Genomic DNA, 23,624 nt, shown 5'->3' with positions numbered 1-23,624 from the left:
CATTTCCCCCTGACCTGCAGCAGCCTGGGGCTTCTGCACGAGCCCACACCCCCACAACACCCCCGCCGAGTCTGGCCACAAGGAGCCAGCAGAACAAGCCACCTGGGACTGAGGGGGACCCCACAGAAGTACAGTCTGAATGCTTCAAAGCTCCGGGAGAGAGACTATGGAAACCGAGAACGTGTTCCTGCTCACAAGCATCTGAGACGTAACATTAAGATACTCCATGTGGACTGGATGGATCCTGGACCAGAACACGCACACATGCACCCCCACGTGAATCCGTGTAAAGGGACACGTGTGAGATCTCACGACACAACGTACATGCAGCGAGAGGCCGTGACTGCGGGCCATGGGCACTGGGCAGGCGCCACCACGACCTGCCCTGCCTCCAAGGCCCCACAAGCTCACCTGGATACAACTCAGGAAGGGACTAGGTTTGCTCACACTCGGGAGGTTTCTGACGCTTTTTCCACCTTCATGCAAACAACACTCTCAATTAACTTATTTATTTCCGTTGTCTTTGTGTTATTCAGTTGCAAAGTTGTATCTGACTCTTTGTGACCCAAAGGATCGCAGCATGCCAGGTTCTTCTGTCCTCCAGAGCAATCTCCCAGACATTGCTCAAATTCAGGTGCATTGAGTCAGTGATGCTATCTAATCATCTCATCCTCTGCTGCCCCCTTCTCCTTGTGGCTTCAATTTTCCCAGCATCAGGGTCTTCTCCAATGAGTCAGTTCTTCACATCAGGTGGCCAAACTACTGGAGCTTCAGCTTCAGTTCTTCCAATGAATATTTAGGGTTGATTTCCTTTAGAATGGACTGGTTTGATCTCCATGCAGTCAAAGGGACTCTCAAGGGTCTTCTCCAGCAACACCATTCAAAGGTATCAATTCTTTGGTATTCACCCTTCTTTATGGGTCATACCTGAATGGTCTAATGGTTTTCCCTACTTTCTTCAATTTAAGTCCGATTTTGGCAATAAGGAGTTCATGATCTGAGCCACAGTCAGCTCCTGGTCTTATTTTTGCTGACTGTATAAAACTTCTCCATCTTTGGCTGCAAAAAATATAATCAATCTGATTTCGGTGTTGACCATCTGGTGATGTCCATGTGTACAGACTTCTCTTCTGTTGTTGGATGAGGGTATTTGCTATGACCAGTGTGTTCTCTTGGCAAAACTCTATTAGCCTTTGCCCTGCTTCATTCTGTACTCCAAGGCCAAATTTGCCTGCTACTCCAGGTATTTCTTGACTTCCTACTTTTGCATTCCAATCCCCTATAACGAAAAGGACATCTTTTTGGGTGTTAGTTCTAGAAGGTCTTCTAGGTCTTTATAGAACCGTTCAACTTCAGCTTCTTCAGTGTTACTGGTCGGAGCACAGACTTGGATTACCGGGATATTGAATGGTTTGCCTTGGAAACGAACAGAGATCATTCTGTCGTTTTTGAGATTGCTTCCAAGTACTGCATTTCGTACTCTTTTGTTGACTATGAGGGCTACTCCACTTCTTCTGAGGGATTCTTGCCCACAGCAGTAGATATAATGGTCATCTAAGTTAAATTCACCCATTCCAGTCCATTTTAGTTCACTGATTCCTAAAATGTCGACATTCACTCTTGCCATCTCCTGTTTGACCACTTCCAATTTGCCTTGATTCATGGCCCTAACATTCCAGGTTCCTATGCAATACTGCTCTTTACAGCATGGGACTTTGCTTCCATCAGCAGTCACATCCACAACTGGGCACTGTTTTCACTTTGGCTCAGCCTCTTCATTCTTTCTGGAGTTATTTCTCTACTCTTCTCCAGTAGCATATTGGGCACCAACTGACTTGAGCAGTTCATCTTTCAGTGTCACATCTTTTGCCTTTTCATACTGTTCATGGGGTTCTCAAGGTGAGAATACTTAAGTGGCTTGCCATTCCCTTCTCCAGTGGACCACGTTTTGTCAGAACTCTCCACCATGACCTGTCTGTCTTGGGTGGCACTATATAGCACGGTTCACAGTTTCACTGAGTTAGACAAGGCTGTGGTCCATGTGATCAGATTGGCTAGTTTTCTGTGACTGTGGTTTTCAGTCTGTCCGCCCTCTGATGGAGAAGGATAAGAGGCTTATGGAAGCTTCCTGATGAGAGACTAACTGAGGGGAAAACTGGGTCTTGTTCTGATGAGCATGGCCATGCTCGGTAAATCTTTAATCCAATTTTCTCTTGATAGGTAGGGCCATGTACCCTCCCTGTTATTTACCTGGGGCCAAACTAAGAAGAGGTGGCAAAAATACACAGAAGAACTGTACAAAAAAGATCTTCACGACCCAGATAATCACGATGGTGTGATCACTGACCTAGAGCCAGACATCCTAGAATGTGAAGTCAAGTGGGCCTTAGAAAGCATCACTATGAACAAAGCTAGTGGAGGTGATGGAATCCCAGTTGAGCTATTTCAAATCCTGAAAGATGATGCTGTGAAAGTGCTGCGCTCAATATGCCAATAAATTTGGAAAACTCAGCAGTGGCCACAGCACTGGAAAAGGTCAGTTTTCATTCCAATGCCAAAGAATGCTCAAACTACAGCACAATTGCACTCATCTCGCACGCTAGTAAAGTAATGCTCAAAATCCTCCAAGCCAGGCTTCAGCAACATGTGAACTGTGAACTTCCTGATGTTCAAGCTGGTTTTAGGAAAGGCAGAGGAACCAGAGATCAAATTGCCAACATCCGCTGGATGATTGAAAAACAAGAGTTCCAGAAAAACACCTATTTCTGCTTTATTGACTATGCCAAAGTCTTTGACTGTGTGGATCACAATAAACTGTGGAAAATTCTGAAAGAGATGGGAATACCAGATCACCTGACCTGCCTCTTGAGAAATTTGTATGCAGGTCAGGAAGCAACAGTTAGAACTGGACATGGAACAATAGACTGGTTCCAAATAGGAAAAGGAGTACGTCAAGGCTGTATATTGTAACCCTACTTATTTAACTTATATGCAGTGTACATCATGAGAAACGCTGGGCTGGAAGAAGCACAAGCTGGAATCAAGACTGCCAAGAGAAATATCAATAGCCTCAGATATGCAGATGACACCACCCTTATGGCAGAAAGTGAAGAGGAACTAAAAAGCCTCTTGATGAAAGTGAAAGAGGAGAGTGAAAAAGTTGGCTTAAAGCTCAACATTCAGAAAACTAAGATCATGGCATCTGGTCCCATCACTTCATGGGAAATAGATGGGGAAACGGTGGAAACAATGACAGACTTTATCTTTGAGCTCCAAACTCACTGCAGATGGTGACTGCAGCCATGAAATTAAAAGACGCTTACTCCTTGGAAGGAAAGTTATGACCAACCTAGATAGCATATTCAAAAGCAGAGATACTACTTTGTCAACGAAGGTCCATCTAGTCATGGTTACGGTTTTTCCAGTGGTCATGTATGGATGTGAGAGTTGGACTGTGAAGAAAGCTGAAGGCCGAAGAATTGATGCTTTTAAACTGTGGTGTTGGAGAAGACTCTTTTGAGTTCCTTGGACTGCAAGGAGATCCAACCAGTCCATCCTAAAGGAGACCAGTCCTGGGTGTTCATTGGAAGGAATGATGCTGAGGCTGAAACTCCAATACTTTGGCCACCTCATACGAAGAGTTGACTCATTGGAAAAGACCCTGATGCTTGGAGGCATTGGGGGCAGGAGGAGAAGGGGATGACAGAAGATGAGATGGCTGGATGGCATCACTGACTCGATGCACATGAGTTTGGGTGAACTCCGGGAGTTGGTGATGGACAGGGAGGCCTGGCGTGCTGCGATTTGTGGGGTCGCAAAGAGTGGGACACGACTGAGTGACTGAACTGAACTGAACCTACAGTGGAGGTAATGAAGATAACGGCAATCTCCTCCCATGTACGCACTGCTATACGCAGTGCCCCCAACCCAGCAGTAGGCCACCACTGACCCACACCTCTGCTGGAGACTCCTGGACACTCGAGGGCAAGTCTGGGTCAGTCTCATGTGGGGTCATTGCTCCTTTCTCCTGGATCCTGGTGCGCACAAGGTTCTGTTTGTGCCCTCCAAGAGTCTGTTTCCTCAGTCCTGTGTAAGTTTTGGCAGCTCTATGGTGGGGTTAATGGTGACCTCCTCCAAGAGGGCTTATGTCACATCCAGGTCTGCTGCTCCCAGAGTCCCTGCCCCTGCGGCAGCCCCCTGCTGACCCGTACCTCCACAGGAGACACCCAAACTCAGTTCTGTCTCAGTCTCTGTGGGGGCTCTGGGTCCTGGTGTGCACGAGGTTTGAGCCCTCTGAGCTTCCCTGGTGGGTATGGGGTTTGATTCTAAACGTGATTTCATCCCTTCTACCGTCTTGCTGGGGCTTCTCCTTTGTGTAGAGTTACCTCCTGGATTATTGGAAAAGGATGTTTGCTATGACCGGCATGTTCTCTTGACAAAACTGTTAGCCTTTCCCCTGCTTCATTTTGTACTCCTAGGCCAAATTTGCCTGTTACTCCATGTATCTCTTGACTTCCTACTTTGCATTCCAATCCCTTATGAGGAAAAGGATGTCTTTTCTCAGTGTTAGTCCTAGAAGGTCTTGTAGGTCATCATAGAATCGGTCAACTTCATCTTCTTGGACATTAGTGGTTGGGGCATAGACTTGGATTACTGTGATACTGAATGGTTGGCTTTGGAAATGAACAGAGATCATTCTGTCATTTTTGAGACCGCACCTAAGTACTCAATTTTTTATTCTTTTGTTGACTATGAGGGCTCCTCAATTTCTTCTAAGGGATTCTTGCCCACAGTAATAGATAAGATGGTCATCTGAATTAAAATCTCCCATTCCCATCCATTTTAGTTCACTGATTCCTAAGATGGTAACGTTCAATTTTGCCATTTCCTGCTGAACACATCCAATTTACCTTGATTCATGGACCTAACATTCAAGGTTGCAATGCAATACTGTTCTTTACAGCATCGGACTTTACTTTCACGACCAGACACATCCACACCTGAGTGCTGCTTCCAATTTTGCCCGGCTGCTTCATTCTTTGTGGGGCTATTAGTAATTGCCCCCCACCTTTCCCCATAGCATACTGAACACTTTACAACCTGCAGGGCTCATCTTCTGGGGTCATGTCTTTTTGCCTTTTCATACTGTTTGTTCATGGGGTTCTCGCAGCAAGAACACTGGGGTGGGTTGTCACTTCCTCCTCCAGTAGACCACGTTTTTCACAACTCTTCACTATGACCCGTTCATTTTGGGTGACTCTGCATGTCATGGCTCATAGCTTCATTGAGTTATGCAAATCCCTTTCCACGACAAGGCTGTGATCCATGAAGGGATTTCTAAATTGTAGCTATTGTCATAGGCCCATGATGTATTCAGAAGAGAATGTGTATGCGAGTCCAAGTGTATCAAGAAAGCACCAAAGTACTCACAGAGCAGGAACCTACACCACTCATGTTTTACAAATGTTAGCTTTCATTTGTAAAGGAGCGTATTCCCTTAACACATCTCAGGGTCACACACACACACAGTCGAGAGAAGAGGAGCACAGCACACCAGGGGGCTCACCTGGGGTGAAGCGCTGTGGGGGGAGCTCGCCGCAGCGCTGGTCCTGCAGCCTCGGCTCCACGCAGCCCGCCCTGGAGCTGCTCCTGCGCCGCTCAGGGCCCTTCCACAGAGAGTCCCCACACTGGTGCTGGACTGACTGAGGGCTCAGTCGGTGCCGAGACTCTGCTGTGTTCAAAACATTTAAAAAGTTTATTCCATTAAAACTTACACTTCCGGTTTCTGACAGCGTAGCATATCTGTCAAGCACACTCCTATGTGGGGTAAACAGGAAAGAAAAGCTGAGTGGATAACACAGCGCCAGCCACCCTGCAGGCGTCACTGCCCACAGCACCCCAGGAGAGGGGACCCCGCCCGACCTCCAGCGGGAAGCACCATCCAGCCGATGAGTTGGGACAGACACAGCAGTCAGCGGATCCAGAGACTCCGGCCACTGAATGAACAACCTTGCAAGGTTGTCTTTGCAATAAATGGCACTGGTACAGCTGGATACACGTTGGGACAGACGGACAACCTGAGCCACTACCTCACACCACAGCCAGAAATTGACTCTAGAGAGCAGCTCTCAGATCTAAGTGCAGGTCCCCAGGAGGTGGACAGGGGAGGAAGCCTCCACAAGCACGGCCAGCACACTGAAAAGCACCACCACGAAGGAAAACAGGGTGGAGCGACCTCACTCAGATAGAACCGCTCCTGGAAGCACTGCTTAGGAAATGAAAGGCAGGCCACAGGGTGGGCAGAAATCTGAGACAGGCTGTGTTTTACCAGCATAATGGAGTCCGGGGCATCAATACCAAGAAAGGAATAGGGGAGGGGGGCAGCAGGAACAGAAACGGCTCACAAGATGACATGAGCACATGAGCAGGCTGCTGGGGCTCATCTCCAGGAAACGAGAACTAAAGCCCTCAGTAGACATTGCCGCACGCTCAGGACGGGCGCCACACTGGAGGGCCCGACAGGCCCGGGAGGTGGCGGGGAGGCCGAGGCAGGGTGCTACTGCAGCAGGAAGACCCAGATGCTGTGACTTCACGAAAAGCTCCTGGGACCCATGAGAGAAGCAGCAGCAAAGCAGCTGAAGCTCATACACGAGTCCTGGCGGAAAAGCCGGCACGGGCGTGAAGGAGCTCACATGCCCGCCCTCGTCAGGTGTCAACCCCTCACTCACATGCAGCTGGAGCCAGAGAGGAGCCCCCTTGAGGCCAGCGGGGACTCAGCCCCTCCAGCACAGGACGCCCCACATCTTCGCTACCCCCGCAACTGACCTGAGAGGGACCTGAGGTGACAGACTTGCAGTGACTACATCCACCTAAACACACTGACTTCTCCTGCAATTCCACGACCAAATTACTGATATTTCCAGGTGCACAAGACTTCCTGAAGGGTCTACATTTAAAGGTAAATTGTCTTAAAAAGGCGGCGTGGATCCTGAGGCAGCAGACATCAGCCCCCCAGCCGGGCTTGCACCCACCCTCTCGGCGAGGAGCAGCCTACCTTGGGAGGTCTGGAGGCTGGCCTCTGACTCCTTCTGGCTGGAACTCATGCCCCCAGGAGGGTTGCTCAGGTCCCACTCGCACTCGGCAATGAGGCTCAGGACCGCCTCGTCATCCGCATCCATGACCAAGCACTTCTTGGCGGAGGAGTCAGTGCACTTGACTCTGGAGTGATGCGGTCTACAAAGACAAGCAAACCTGGCTCTGTGCTCCCACCCCCACCCAGCGCGTGAAGACCCCGGGACACAGCCGCCTGCACTGCTGACCCTGCCTCAAGGTCTCAGGAGGAGCAGCGGGGGCTTCTGCCACAGGGAAGGCGGACTGAACTTGGCCAGGATGACTGGTCACCACACCCGGCTTCATTAAAGGGTGGCAGTTCCAGGAAGCCCCCCGTGCAAGGATCTCCTAGCACTGTGGTACACGTGACCAGCAAAATTCAAGGAGGGACTTGTCTGGCAGTCCAGTGGTTAAGATCCCATGCTTCCAATTCAGGAGGCACGAATTCTATCCCTGGTTGGGGAAGCGAAGATCCATATGGACCGACCAAAAAACAAAACAAAAAGAAAGTTCAATAACATGGTGTTCCAAATTTCTATTTTCACATTAAGTGAATATATCTCTCTAACAACTGAAACGTGAGGCTGTAGAATAGGATGTCCCTCCATACAAAGGCAAACATTCACAGGAGACCTAGTTCTAACAAAGGCAGCTTAAGAATCACTCTTCAAAACAGAACTCAGTCACATACTACGAACACTGGCTTTATGACCCTGATCACACTTTGAGAAGTCAATGACACTCTATTTTCTAGAGCTGAGAGTCTTCCAGGTCCCTGCAGAAAGAAGGGGACTGGGTTCTCCTTCAAGGTCTGCCCACAGACACCTGATGGTGGACACATACAGCCTATCGGGGTCTCTACTGTCACCTCTGGATAATAAGGTCACTGTACCAGATCATCTAAACTCTGTGATAACTTAGTCTTGAGATAATCAAGGATAGGTCAACTGAAAACACGTTCCCCAGGTGGCTCAGTGGTAAAGAATCCATCTGCTAATGCAGGAGATGCAGGAGACACGGGTTTGTTGCCTGGGCTGGGAAGATCCCCTGGAGGAGGGAATGGCAACCCACTCCAGGATTCTTGCCTGGAGAATCTGGTGGACAGAGGAGCCCGGCGGGCTACAGTCCATGGGGTCGCACAGCGTTGGACATTACTGAGAACACACAGACTGCAAAACATCGCTGAAACAAAGTAAAGATGATATAAGTAAGTGGAAACACACCACATATGCATAGACTGGAAGACTCAACACTGTTAAAATATTCATTGCCCAAAGAAATCCACAGAATCCGTGCGATCCTATCAAAATCCCAATGATATTTTCCCCAGAAATAGAAAAGCCATCCTAAAATGCATCTGGAATCTCATGGAGCTCCAAACAGCCATAACAACATTGAGAAGAGTAAGCACTAGAACCAGGTTCAGAAACGCTGGATGAAATCAGGCTTTGATTTTAGACAACTGTGAGTAATAATACTACAAGGTCTAATGGAAAAAAGAGACAATGTGAAAGAACGGACAGGAAACCCAAGCAGAGATGGGGAAATTCTAAGAAAGACCCTAATAGAAACGTTAGTTGAAGACACTGTAACAGATGAAAAGTGCCTCTAATGAGCTCAACAGTAAACTGGATGTGGCTGAGGAAAGAACCTCTGAACTTGATAACATAATAACAGAAACTCTAAAATTGAAAAGCGAAGATTAAAAAAGACTGGAAAAAAAAGAAAAACCAGAATAGAATACCTAGAATCGTGGGCCAACACCAAAAGGCCTAATATTCACACATGAGCCTGCCAACAGGAGAGAAGGGAACTGAAGACGACTAAGAATCCCTTAAGGGAATGTCAGACACCAAATCACACAAACAGGAAGCTCTGAGAACAGTGGTAGAATAAATGCTGGGAAAAATTACATCAAGGAATATATCCAAACTGGAGAAAAGCTAAGACAAAGAAAAAAATCTTCAAACAAGTCAGAAGGGAAAGTTCTTTATGTACATTATTGTTGTTCAGTTGCTAAGTCGTGTCTGGCTCTTTGTGACCCCATGGACCTCAGCATGCCAGGCTCCCCTGTCCTTCATCATCTCCTGGTGTTTGCTCAAAATCACCATCATTGAGTCCATGATGCCAATCCAACTATCTCATCCTCTGCCGCCCCCTTCTCCTCCTGCCTTCAATCTTTCCCAGCATCAGGATCTTTTCCAATGAGTCGATTCTTCACATCAGGTGGCCAAAGTATTTATTGGAGCTTCAGCATCAGTCCTTCCAATCAATATTCAGGATTGATTTCCTTTAGGAATGACTGATTTGATTTCCCTGCAGTCCAAGGGATTCACAAGAGTCTTCTCCTGCACCACAATTCAAAAGCATCAGTTCTTCAGCATTTAGCCTTCTTTATGGTCCAACCCTCATATCCATACATGACTACTGGAAAAACCATAGCTTTGATTTTGTGGACCTCTGTCAGCAAAGTGGTGTCTCGTCATAGCTTTTCCTCCAAGGAGCAAGCGTCTTTTCGTTCCATGGCTACAGTCAAGCCCACAGTGATTCTGGAGTCCAAGGTGAGAAGAATCTGTCACTGCTCCCACGTTTCCCCCTTCTGTCCGCCATGAAGTGACAGGACCAGATGCCATGATCTTAGCTTTCTTACTGTTTACACTGTACTTAGTCTATTAAGTGAGCAACAATATTATGTTAAAAAACAATGTATACACTTTAATTTTAAAACGTTTTATTGCTAAAAAGTGCTAACCATCATCTGAGGCTTTTGCAAGTCATGGCAGCAATGGGATCACAGATCACTGAAATATAAAAAGCTGAAAAAGTCTGAAATACTGCAAGAATTACCAAAATGTGACACAGAGACATGAGGTGAATAAGGAACAAATGCCACTCGGAAAATGGCACGACAGACTCGCCTGACTCGAGGTTAACACAAACCTTCAATCTATGAAAACACAGAATCTGCAAAGCACAATGAAGCAAAGCACAGAAAACGAGGTCTGCCTGTCCTGTGTGCTCAGGGCGACCACCAAAGTGAAAACATGCCCATAACCGATGTGTTAACGGGGAAATGGAATCACTGGATGATCACGTAAAACCAGGAAAGGAAGGGAAAGATCAGAAGACAAAGTAAGAACAAGGGCATCAGACAGAAACAGCGAACACAGCAGCTGTTAACCCAGCTGCATCAAGAATCACTTCAGACATCAGGGTCTAAACGCACCAAGTGGAGGGCAGAGACGGTTAGCGTGGATCAAAATACAAGGCCGACTACATGTTACCTACAGAAGCCCCCTTCAAATATAAAGATGCACAGGTTAAAAGTAAATGGACAGAGAAAGAAAAACAGACTATGCTAACACCAATCAGAACAAAGTGGAAGTAGCTACATCACTTTCAGACAGAGCTGACTTTGGGTGGTGAGTGCAACCTGGGATAAAGAGGGGTCAGGACTCAGGGCAGCTCTGCAGGAAGACGCAGCAGCCCTGGACGGGCTTGCACCAATAAGACAGCATCAGGTTACCCAACACAGCCACTGAGGGAGCTCAGGAGGACGGATCCACTTCCCTACCCCGCGTCAGAAAGGGGTGGATCCCGCAGGCAGTCAGTCACCAAGGACACAGCTGGGCCCGACACCACCACCTGGAGGAGCCGGCGTCCACTGTGTCCAGACAGCAGGACACTCGTCCCACAGTCACACGGAACACTCACCAACACATATTCGTCCTGGGCCACAAAACATGCCTCTACACGTTAAAAAGAAAACAAATCACACGATATTTGTTCTCAGGGCACAATGAAATTAAACTTGTAATAAAATAAGTAACAGAAAGATAACTGGAAAATCTCAAAAAAAGGAAGATTAAACAACATATTCCCAAATAACATGAGTCAAAGAAACCTCAAAGTATTCTGAAGTAAAGTACTTCAAAATAAAAATATTTTCAACCAAATTAAAAAGAATATACACCTCACTGAAATTTGTGAGATGCAGTGAAAGCAATGTGTAGAAGGAAATACATAATACTGAATGCATAGTAGACACAGTACAATCCAAAATCAGTGACCTAAGCTTCCATCTTAGGAAACTAAGAAAATAAATCCAAAGCAGGAAGAACAAAAGTAATAGTAAAATTTAGAGTAAAAATCAATAAAGTTGAAAACAGGAAAAAAAGAAAATCAACAAATCCAAAAGCTAGTTCTAAATTTAAACACATAAATAAAATGGAAAAACCTCTATCTATAACAGGTTAACTAGGGAAAAAAGACGCATCACTAACACAGGAAGTAAAAGCAGCAGCACCACTGGAGATCCTGTGGAGCAAGAGGGTAACAGAGAGCACCCTGCCCACAAACGGGATAACCCGGATGAAACGGAACCGTTCTGGAAACGCACAATCTTCCAAAACCCACACCAGGAAAAGTAGATAGTAAGAACAGACTTGTATGGATTACAGACCTTGAATCAATCATTGATAGCCTCCTAAAATACCAGGTCCAGATACATTCACTGGTAAATTCTACCAACATTTAAGAAAGAAATTATACCAATTTTCTATAAGACAGAAGAGGAAACAGAGGGAATACAGACTAACTTATTCTATGAGGCCAGCATTACCTTAATGCCAGAACCAGCAAAGACAATGCAAGGAAAATACAGACCCTTTATCTCCCATGAACACGGATGCAAAAAATCCCCAACAAATACCAGCAACTTGAGGCCATGAAGGTATGAAAAGAAGTCTACACCACAAGAGAGTGGGGTTTATTCCAGGTGCACAGCTGGTTCAACATTCGGAAAAAAGTCAGTGTAATGCATCACATCAACAGGCTCAAGAAGAAGAGTCACGTGACAATATCAGTAAATACAGAAAAAGTATTCGACAAAGTCTAATACCCATCCGTGATAAAATGGTCAGTAAACTGGGCATGGATGGGAACCTGCTGCACTGGATAAAGAACACCAAGGGAAGCCCGCAGGTGGCAGCAGACCTGGTGGGAAACACCCGCTGCCACCCCGCCAAGACCAGGAGTGAGGCGAGCACGGCCCCACTGCCCACGGCCTTCACACCATACTGGATGTCCCAGAGAAACCTGCTGCCACCCTGCCAAGACCTGGAGCGAGGCGAGCAAGCCCCGCTGCCCATGGCCTTCACACCATACTGGATGTCCCAGCCAAGGCAGTAAGATGAGAAAAGGAAATTAACAGCATACAGATTGGGAAGGAAGACATATACAACTATAGATGGCATGTTCAAAGATGACATGCCATCTACAGAAAATCAAAAAATCAGTCTTACAGCAAACTCATAAAATTCAAGATGTATGGGTTACACTGTGTCCCCTAAAAAGGGATGCTGAAGTCCTAACACCCTACACCTCAGAGTATGACCTTATTTGGAAATAAGAGTCTTTACAGAGGTAATTGAGTTAAAATGAGGAAATTATGGGGAGCCCTCGGAGAAGGCAATGGCATCCCACTTCAGTACTCTTGCCTGGAAAATCCCATGCATGGAGGAGCCTGGTGGGCTGCAGTCCATGGGGTCGCTAAGAGTCAGACATGACTGAGCGACTTCCCTTTCACTTTTCACTTTCATGCATCGGAGAAGGAAATGGCAACCCACTCCAGTGTTCTTGCCTGGAGAGTCCCAGGGATGGGGGAGCCTGGTGGGCTGCCGTCTCTGGGGTTGCACAGAGTCAGACATGACTGAAGTGACTTAGCAGTAACCAATATGACTGATGTCCTTAAGAACGGGGAAATCTGGACACAGGACAGGCGGGCACAATGGGGAGCTCTGTGAAAAGACGCAGGGAGAAGACAGCCACAGTGAGAAGACTGGAGAGAATGCTGGAGATGGTCAGCAAACCGTTGAAGCTGGAGTCACGGAATGGATTCCCTCTTAGAGCCTCCAGGAGGAAGCAGGGCTGACAACACCTTGATTTCAGATTTCCAGCCTAAGAACTGTAAGGCAATAAATTTCTGTTATTTTAAGCCACCCTGTTTGTGGTACTTCGTCACCAGCAGCTGCATACAAGCCAAATGCTTTCATATATTGTCAGCAATGAACAACTGGAATTTTAAATTAAAAAGCCTAAATTAGCCTCAAAAGACCAACATACTAAAGCATAAGTCTAACAAAATATGTACAGCATCAAATCAGGAAAACTACAAACCTCTGATAAATGAAATCAAAGAAGAACTAAATAAATGGATATTCCATGTCCATGGATATGAAGACTCAATAGTGTTAAGATGTCAGTTTCTTCTCATCTGTAATTCAACACAATCTCAATCAAAATTCCAGCAAGGTATTTGGTGGATATTGACAGATTAATTCTAAAAGTTATATGGAAAGTAACTGGCAACTCAATGCTGAAGGAGGACAAAGTCACAAGACTGACACTGCGTAACTCATAAATGCACATGGATGTGGACGAAGCTAGAGAGCTCTGCGGGGTCTTTTCTGTAGGAAGGCACCAACTCCATCACGAGGGCTCCACCCACAGGACCTCATCGCCCCTAACAGGCCCTGTCCCCTAAAGCCACTGAGTTGGGGGTTGGGGCTCCAGCATGTAAATCTGGGGCACACAATACTCAGACCATTCTGCAGGGTTAGTTAGCTGGGTTTGAAATAGGGATGTGAGGGGAGGGGAACTCCAAGCCAGACAGCTGAGGGAAGAGGAGATTCCCGGAATTTGGAACTGATCTTAAGATGTTAGAACAAAGTATGGCCCACGAGTCAAATCCAACCCACACCTGTGTTGTAAAAGGTTTATTGGAACACAGTCTTTAGTTTATGTACTGTCTACAGTTGCTTTCATCTACAAAGTCAGGGTTGAGAAGTTAAAACACAGATCATACAGTCCACGGAGCTGAAAACACTCTTTCCAGCCCTTTACAAAAAAAGTCAGCTGACCTCTACGTTAGAGAAATTTACAGATGAACTAAGGTGTGTAATGGAAGAGAAAGAAAACTATTAAAAGCTTCAGACAAAACAAAATGGTATTTAAGAAGGAATATATAATCCTCACACATTACAAGCTAGGTAAACACCATGGACTGACTTACACCTTTAGAATCAACCAAACACACGAAGACTGTGCTTTCAGAACACACGTGCTACCACCCCGACATCTCAAGTCAGACATAAAGATGCAGACGGCAGGCGCTGAGAAGCCAGGCACAGGCGGCACAGGCTCCCACAGCCTGGCACAGCGAGCGGGAGCCCTGCCCGCAGAGCAGAGAAAGGAAGGGGGACGCCGGAGGGAGCAAAGCCCAAGAACCGACACGGCCAGGTGGGAAGAGGGGGCTCCAGAGCTGCCAGGTCTGTCAGAGTGCTCCCGTCCACAAACAGCAGTGTCTGCACCATCTGAGATCAGAAAGGAACAAACAGAGCCTGGAAGCAGCAACCATTAGAGACGGGCAGGCGGCTGCCTGAGGGGTGGGCGGGCGCTGGTAGGTGGGACCACGGCTTCTTGCCACAGGCCTTTCGAGCTACTATCCGACATCAATTACTTTAACAACGTTTTCAGTATTGGGTTGGCCAGAAAGTTCTTACCATCTTACAGAAAAACTCAAACATTTTGGCCAAACTAATATTGAAAAGTAACCTACAGAAGATGTGATGGACAGGAAGAGAGGCTGTCCTACGGTATCCTTTATCACCAGCTGGTGTGGGGCGTCTCTCCCACCCCCACCACACCTCCCGCAGGCCTGCCCTCTAAGTGGCAATCCGCATGCAGAGTTTGTATCTTCAGTTAATACAGAGGCTGGCATTTTTCTATCAACAGTGAACACTCCTCAAGAAGTTCAAACACCACTTCTGTTCATGGGCTTCCTTGATAGCTCAGCTGGTAAAGAATCCACCGGCAGTGCAGGAGACCTGGGTCAGGAAGACCCCCTGGAGAAGGGCAAGGCTACCCAGTCCTGTATTCTCGCCTGGAGAATTGTACTATACAGTTCATGGGGTCACAGAGAGTTGGACATGACTGAGCGACTTTCACTCTCGCTTTTTCTGTTCATACCTTTCTTCTCTGAAAACAGATGGGAAGCTCTGCTCTGAGTCCAGCGATTCCTCCGAACCAAAATGCAGCCGGGACGCTCTCCGCTCACTCTCCCTCACGGGGCGGTCATCTACAGAGAAGACACCATGGGAAAGTAGCGACCAGAGGCAGGTGCCAGGCCCCGCCGTGGCGCACCTGCCGGCCTCCCATGGGGAGCAAAGGTGTCCTGCCGCCCACTCAGCCTCACACGCACCTGACCAGAGGCACTGCCCTGTTCTGGGGCCCTTCCCTCCCCCGAGGGCCAACCCACCACAGGAGCCCGTGGAGGTGCTGAGCGTGATCCCCGGAGGCGGCAGCTTACACCAGGCTTGAGCCTCAGACAGGAAGGGAAACACACACTCAAGTTCACGTGCAGGCACACCCTTCTTGTCTCCTCTTGACACATATCAGGGATGCTGGGCAAGGTCCCCAAACACCCCTAACAAGTGTCCACGGGCGAGGAGCCCAACACACTGGAGAGAAGAGGCCCAGGCCACGTGCTAGCACCCAGGGCTCACCTCTCAGATCCTGGGACTGGAACAGGGGGCAGAGCCAAGCCTAACTGTTTCCACACGTGCCCTGGACCCAAGAAGGCCTCACGTGTCCACAGCCACACCTCCTCGGGAGTGCCCAAGGGAGGCTGCCCTCCCAAATGCTGGTGGCCAGCCCTCAGGAACTTGTCAGGACCACCCCAGACTTGCTCAGGAAGCTGAGCCCACAGCGCCCAGAGGCACATGTCCCAGTGAGAAACAAGGACCAAGGTGTGAACTCTGCATGGCAGCCCTGGCCCCACGCGGGGTGCGCCCGGGAGCCCCCTCCATCCCCTCGGGGACTCCGTCCGCCACACGCTGGTCTGAGGCCTCCTGGGCTCTGCACTCTCATGGCCTGGACGTGGCCTTCATGCCAGCAACTCACGACTCTACTTGCTCAGCCTGAACTTCACTGAGTCAGCGCCATGCCCCTCACTCTGAACTCAAGCTCCATGTGGCTAAGACCAGCGCAAACCTGTCTCACCCAGACCACACCCTCTCTGCACGGCAGCGGCCCCCAGGCCCGGCGAGGGCCTCCTCTGCTCCCGGCCAGAGCGCTTGGGTTACTCCCTCAGAGCTCCCACGGCGCCCGGCGGGAGAGCGGGCCTTCCAAGAGCTCCAGGGCTCCCGCAGCACGGACTCCAGTGACTCTCCTTTCTCATGTCTGAGTACCTTTCAGACTGGAACAACTCTATAAGACCGAATCGAAAACTTTTATCACAAGTAGAAACTAATCATTTAAGACTGAAGACTGCACAACTTTCAAGAAGGATTGTAATGCTTCAATAGTTTACAGAATACTTATACAGTCAACTAAGGAGACCTGTGTTCGATCCCTGGGTCGGGAAGATCCCCTGGAGAAGGAAATGGCAACCCACTCCAGTACTGTTGCCTGGAGAATCCCATGGACGGAGGAATCTGATGGGCTACAGTCCACAGGGTCGCAAAGAGGTGGACACGGCTGAGCAACTTAACTAACTAAGGACACAAGCATTTAATCCTCCCAAATATCTAAAAACCAACAAAACGTTGAAACCCTAAGTAGGTCTGAACAAACAGTGCACCTCTGGGGGTCAGTGCCCCAGGCCCAGGCTGGTGTGGCCTAACCACGCAGCCAGGCTCCCTAGAGCCAGGGCCACCAGCCCGGGGACAAGGAGGTGAGCCAAGGCAGGCACAGCTGGGGTGCTTGTGAGAGACGCTCTGTGCAGCTGAGGGGGCAGAACCCGGAGTGTCTGCAGGTCCTGTGGACACTGAACGGGCAGGAGCCATGGTCTGCCCGCTGCCCAGCATCTACCTGACAAGCGCTGCCGTGTGGGTCTCATTTCATTATCTCAGCACCTGGGAGGTGGAGACACCCTGGAATCCCTCCAGCCTCCCCAAGCGGTCAAAGGCCCCCTGAGTGGACAACACGCACTGATCACTGGGGGCACAGAAGGACCACCACCCTCCAATCAGACAGTCTTAACTGCCCTCAAGCGGTACTTCCACAGGAGGATCAGGTCTAAGACTCTACGCCCTCCTTCCCCAGGGCCTCCCGACTGGCACACCCTCGGCTCCTGCCGCTTGTCCTGCAAGCCCCAGAGATTCGGTTCTTCCTGGGCCATGGCGCAGCTGCACCTGCCAAGAGGCTCTCCTGCGGAGGCCCTCCCACTCTCTCACGCTGTTGCCCGGGGCATGCGCAGCACAGTAACCTCTCATTCCTGTGCTCTAGGCGCATGCAAAACCAGGCTGAATCCAGCCGTCCGACTGAGCCTGGGACAACACCCAGGAGGCCATGCGAGGAAATAGACAACAGAGCTTGAGAACAGCTGGAGAGCCGAGCCAGCCCACACCTGTGCCCCGGCCAGCCCAGCAGGCACTTGTGGTCTCAGGAAGTGGCTCCCGGCCGCCTTCCCAGGCGGCTTTTCTGTGAGAGGAGGAAACCAGCTCCCCTCTCCAGAAGGGGCAGCAGCGCGATCGCCCCAAGAACACGAGCAGGGCACCGAGAGAGGCTGGGAGCGCAGCCGGCCTACCCAGCTGCTGGAGCCCTGGGAGCATGTGCACCACGAAGAGGCGGTAGTCAGGCTCGCTCTTCACCACGGGGTTCAGCCGCAGGTCCACGTCCAAGAGCCCCGCCAGGGAGTGGAGCCGGAAGACCTCCGCCAGCGAGGAGATGCGGTTGTAGTAGAGGTTGAGGCTCTCCAGCGCCGTCAGGCACTCAATGCCCTGCCGGGACAAACGCACGGTGAGACGGGCGTCGACACACACTCACTCCACACCCCCCGCCCCCCATCACTGGACAGCAGAGCAAAGGTGAGCTCTGCCGCGAGCGCTGCTCCCGGGCGCGAGGCAGCCGAGCCGGTCAATCCCTGCGGGGCCTCACGCACCAGCTGAGCGACGCATCCAACGCCAAGCTCTCACACCCAGCCCCGTTGGCGGAACCACCGCTGCCCCCGCTTCACAGATGAGAAGACTGAGTATAGCCGGGACGAGATCTTGCGGCAGACGCTGATGCGAGGGGCAGGGCTCCCAACCAGGTCGGGGCGCTGACAGACTCGCGCTCCAGGCAGGGGCATCCTGCCTCCCTTTCTCCCCACCGCAGGCCCTGGCAGTTCACACGGCGTTCCCATTCGTCATCGCCTGGGGACTTCTTGCGTCCTCTCCGTCACCAGCGCCTGCTGCGACAGGCACACAAGCCATTCAAGGGCCCAAGGCCACTAACAGTCAGACACACACGGATGAGAAGTGCAGCGTGGGTGCAGAGGACAGCTGATGCAGGATGAAGGCGGGCACACACACGCTCGTCTTTCGGGCCTTTTTTCCTTTACAGACACAACCATCTTCGTCAGAGCGGGGTGATTTCATGTTATAGTTGGAATACAACGCGATGCATAGCAAATCCAGCTCACAGCACACACAGAGAATGCGGCACAGCACTCACAGTCACTTTAGGTGCACAGTTTACAAGTTTTAGAAGCAGTCGTGAAACACAGTGCTTTTTTTTTTTTTTTTTTACCATACATGTACTTCCCCCTGCTATTATAGCAATAAATTTTCTTTTAAGAAACAAACCTAAAACTTACCTCTAGACTAACCAAGGAGTTTCGTGAGAGATCTAGAGATTTTAGACTTGTTAAATTCATCAAAGAATTTCCCAGGTGAGTAATCTTTTCTTGGTAAGTTCCAGGAATAGATAATGACTGAAGTTCAGCTAAGAATAGAAAATTAAGAGATTTTAAGTTTATTATTTTACTGAAAATTAATTATTACAGTAATTTAGTCTCCCTCCAAAACCCACTCACCAGGAAGCCCTAAGGGGGCTGCCAGCCCACTGCCTCTAAGCTTCCACGCAGGGATCACATCTGAAACCCTCTCAGGGGCTGACCTGAGGTCACGCCATTACGGGTGATGGCCAGTGGCACTTGGGGGGAACCATACACTTCTCTGGGACACACCCAGTAAGCACTCATAAGACAAATGTCACTACAAATATAAGTTTCCCCTCCAGGATTTGGTGATGGACAGGGAGGCCGGACGTGTTGCAATTCATGGGGTCACAAAGAGTCGGTCACGACTGAGAGACTGAACTGAACTGAGCTGAAACTGAATGAAACAGACACTCTGTGTTTGGATGCACCAAATATTTCCCTGGAAACTTTTGTTTTAAAACACATTTTGATTAAATACAAAACTGGTTTTTGGCTTTCCAGTTTCAGACAAGACAGAGCAGACACATTTCACCCTATTCCTCCCATTAGACCTAACAACCCTGGACAACAACACAGGAAGCAAGTGCCTGGCAACTGAAGGGTGGGGGCAGAAGGCCAACCGTCTAGGGACCTAAAAACAGGGTCAAGCACTGAGGGCTGGTTTTGTTGTCTCCTATGCATCCCAATCTGAATGCAAGAGAAGCTGGCCGCCCACAAACACCCACGGACATCTACCAAAAGATATGGGTAAGCCTGCTGTCCACTGTCAAAGATGGTCAGTGATGGCCTTGCAGGAGAGATGGCCTTGCAGGACAGACTCCTGACAACCCCAGCCCCACTCCCACCCAACACCAAGGGAAAATCATGGACCTCGTACCCTTGGCCTTGCACAGTGGCCAGCACTGGGACCGCGAGAGTGGACCCAACTACTGTCCTGGGCTGTCTGTAATGAGGCATCTGTAGAGGCTCTGTGTATGACAGGGGCCTGGCCACCGCCTCAGCAACAAGGCAGCATCCAGGCAGTGACAGAACCGAGTGACAAGATTTAAACAGGAAGCAGAATCCCAATCAAAACGATCAATCAAAAATGATGAAGAACTAGGAAAATCTCAATCTGGATGAGAGAAAACAATAGACACCAATAATGAGATGAGAGAAACCAGAATTATCTAACGAGGATTTTAAAGCAACTGATACAAAAATAGTTCAATGAGCAATTATGAACATGCTTTAAAAAATGAGAAAGTAGGGATTCTTGGCAAAAAACCAGAAGATATAAAGAAGAAACAAATAGAAATTTGAGAAGTGAAAAATAACTGAAAGAAACAAACAAAAACCATGGGAGCAGCTTAATAACAGAATGGAGATGACAGGGAAAAATTCAAAGAGAGTAAATGCAAAGATAAATTAAACAAAATTGTCCTATCTGACCAAGAGAGAAAACAGACTAAAAAAATGAACAGAGCTTCAAGGTTCTGTAGAAATAGAAAAAGCAATCTAACATTCATGTCCTTGGGAACCCATGGAGTTCCAATGAGAGTTTCAAGAAGAGAAAAACAGCATGGCTTAAAAAAAAAAAAAAAAAATTAAAGAAGTAACAGCTGAAAACTTTCCAAATTTGGCAAAAAAACAAAACCCTACATATTCAAGAAGCTGAAAAAACACCAAACAGAATAAAGGCAAAAGCTAACACATCAGAATCAAAACCACTGATGGCAATGAAAGAATCTCGAGAGCAACCAGAGAGAAAGGCATCACCCAGAGGGAGACACAACTCCCGTGGTAGGGAGTGACTCTTCAGAAACCATGGTGGTCTAAAGGAAGTGCTCTCACATTTTTCAATTGCTGAAAAAAAGAACTTTCATCTTAGAAATCTATATTCTCCAATAACAGTCTTTACGACTGAAGGTGAAATACAGGTATTCTTAAATGAAGAAACGCTAAGAGAACTTTTCACCAGCACGCCTGCCAGTAGATAACTGCTTAAGAAAAATCTTTAAACATCAAGGAAAGATAAAAGAAGGAAACCTGGGACATCAGGCATGAAGAAATGAAACAGGTAAACACTTGGGTTAATGCTTCCTCCTAAGCTATTTAAACTGTCAGATGATTGTAAAAAGCAAAAATCTCACCATTACTGTGGCTCTCAGGTATGCAGATGAAATATCTAGACAAATCATATAGTGGGAGAAAAATGAAACCTAAATGGTGGTACACTTGCAGAGTACATCATGTGAAACGCTGGGCTGGATGAAGCACAAGCTGGAATCAAGATTGCCAGGAGAAATATCAATAACCTCAGATATGCAGATGATATTTGCATATATCATACAGGTGGCTGCATTCCCTGGTGGCTCAGATGGTAAAGCATCTGCCTGTGATGCGGGAGACCGGGGTTCGATCGCTAGGTTGGGAAGATCCCCTGGAGAAGAAAATGGCCACCCACTCCAGTATTCTTGCCTGGAGAATCCCATGGACGGAGGAGCCTCATGGGCTACAGTCCAAGGGGTTGCAAAGAGTTGGACACGACTGAGCGACTTCATTTTCACACAGATGACACCACCCTAATGGAACACAGTGAAGAGAAACTAAAGAGCCTCTTGATGAGGGTGAAAGAGGAGAGTGAAAAAGCTGGCTTAAAACTCAACATTCAAAAAATGAAGATCATGGCATCTAGTCCCATCACTTCACAGTAAACAGATGGGGAAAAAATGCAAACAGTGACAGACTTTATTTTCTTGGGCTTCAAAATCACTGAGGACGGTGACTGTAGCCATGAGATTAAAAGACACTTGCTCCTTGGAAGAAAAGCTATGACAAACTTAAGACAGCGTATTAAAAAGCAAAGACATCACTGTGCCGACAAAGGTTCATATAGTCAGGCTATGGTTTTTCTAGTAGTCACGTAGAGATGTGAGAGTTGAACCATAAAGGCTGAGCGCCAAAGAACTGATGCTTTTACACTGTGGTGCTGGAGACTCTTGGAGAGTCCCTTGGACTGCAAGGAGATCAAACCAGTCAATCCTAAAGGAAATCAACCCCAGATATTCACTAGAAAGACCTATGTTAAAGCCCCAATACTTTGGCCACCTGATGCGAACAGCTGACTCACTGGAAAAGACCCTAATGCTGGGAAAGATTGAAGGCAGGAGGAGGGGGCAGGAGAGGATGAAATGGTTGGATGGCATCACTGACTCAATGGGCATGAATTTGAGCAAAGTCCAGGAGACAGTGAAGGACAGGGAAGCCTGGCGTGCTGCAGTCCACTGGATCTCAGAGTCGTACACAACTGAACAGCTGAACGACAACAACAAAAAATGGTGGTAAAATTTCTATTTTCACTTGACATGGTAAACCATCCACACAAGTAAACTGTGTTAAATCACATAAACACTGTACACTGTAATATGTAGAGCAATGACTTAAAAGGTATATGAAGAGATATGCTCAGAAATATAATAGATAAATCAAAATCAAATAATAAAAAATACTCAAGTAAGGAAGGGGCTTCCCTTGTGGCTCACCTGGTAAAGAATCTGCCTGCAATGCAGGAGACTTGGGTTCGATTCCTGGGTTGGGAAGATCCCCTGGAGAAGGAAAAGTCTACCCACTCCAGTATTCTGGCCTGTAAATTCCATGGACTGTATAGTCCATGGGGTCGCAAAGAGTCAGACATGACTAAGGAAAAGGAAGGAAAGAGGAAACAGGGAAAGGAAGGAAATAGGAAACAAAAGAAGAAAAAACAAAGGGAGTAAACAGAAAAATAATAAATGGCACACATAAGCCATATTAATATTAATAAATGGTCTAAATATGCTATAAAAGGGAAGCTTCCCTGACGAGTTAGACAGTAAAGAACCTGCCTGCAATGCAGGAGATGAGGAACCAATGCAGGGTTCGATCCCTGGATCAGGAAGATCCCCTGGAGAAGGAAATGGCTACCCACTCCAACATTCTTGCCTGGAGAATTCCATGGACAGAGGAGACTAGCAGACTACAGTCCATGGGGTCACAAAGAGTCAGATACAACTGAGCAACTAACATTTTTACATTGTAAAAGACAGAGGTTAGCAGAGTAGATTAGAAATTATATATAGTATATACTGATTCCCCTGTTAATTCAGTCAGTAAAGAATCTAGCTACTACGCAGGAGACCCGGGTTCGATTCCTGAGTGGGAAAGATCCCCTGGAGAAGGAAATGGCAACTCATTATAGTATGCCTGCCTGGAGAATCCCATGGAGAGAGAGCCCAGAGGGCTAGTCCAATGGGGTCACAAGAGTTGGACACAACTTAGCGACTAAACCACCATATACCATCTACAAGAAATTTATTTCAAATATTACGATATATGTACACTTACAGATGAAATAGTAAACAAATAGATAAAGACATACCCTGCAAATACTAGACAAAAGAAAGCTGGAGAGGCTACACTCAGTCAGTTCAGTCGCTCAGTCCTGTTGAACTCTTTGCAACTCCATGGACTGCAGCACGCCAGGCCTCCCTGTCCATCACCAACTCCTGGAGCTTGCTCAAACTCATGTCCATTGAGTCAGTGATGCTATTCAACCATCTCATCCTCTGTCATCTCCTTCTCTTTCTGCCTTCAAACTTTCCCAGCTTCAGGGTCTTTTCCAGTGAGTCAGCTCTTTTCATCAAATATTCAGGACTGATTTCCTTTAGGATGGACTGGTTGGATCTCCTTGCAGTCCAAGGGACTCTCAAGAGTCTTCTCCAACACCACAGTT

At 48.0% G+C, this 23,624-nt stretch overlaps 1 protein-coding gene across 1 annotated transcript in view; it reads right to left on the bottom strand.

Moving 5' to 3' along the window:
* CEP72 (centrosomal protein 72kDa) overlaps positions 1-23,624 on the bottom strand; it is a 42,699-nt gene that overhangs the window by 11,637 nt on the left and 7,438 nt on the right. The window contains exons 4-9 of the mRNA XM_010857127.1: positions 18,968-19,050; positions 18,749-18,876; positions 17,699-17,891; positions 15,139-15,247; positions 7,055-7,233; positions 5,567-5,728 (exon numbers count right to left, since the gene is read on the bottom strand). Coding sequence (XP_010855429.1) covers positions 5,567-5,728; positions 7,055-7,233; positions 15,139-15,247; positions 17,699-17,891; positions 18,749-18,876; positions 18,968-19,050 — 854 coding nt within the window. The remainder of the gene's footprint in view (positions 1-5,566; positions 5,729-7,054; positions 7,234-15,138; positions 15,248-17,698; positions 17,892-18,748; positions 18,877-18,967; positions 19,051-23,624) is intronic.

The sequence above is a fragment of the Bison bison genome, unplaced genomic scaffold (genome assembly GCF_000754665.1).
Source record: "Bison bison bison isolate TAMUID 2011002044 unplaced genomic scaffold, Bison_UMD1.0 scf7180017864377, whole genome shotgun sequence".
NCBI classification, from domain to species: Eukaryota; Metazoa; Chordata; class Mammalia; order Artiodactyla; family Bovidae; genus Bison; species Bison bison.
The sequence above is the reverse complement of the archived record's forward strand: the minus strand, read 5'-3'. Positions and strand labels throughout refer to the sequence as shown.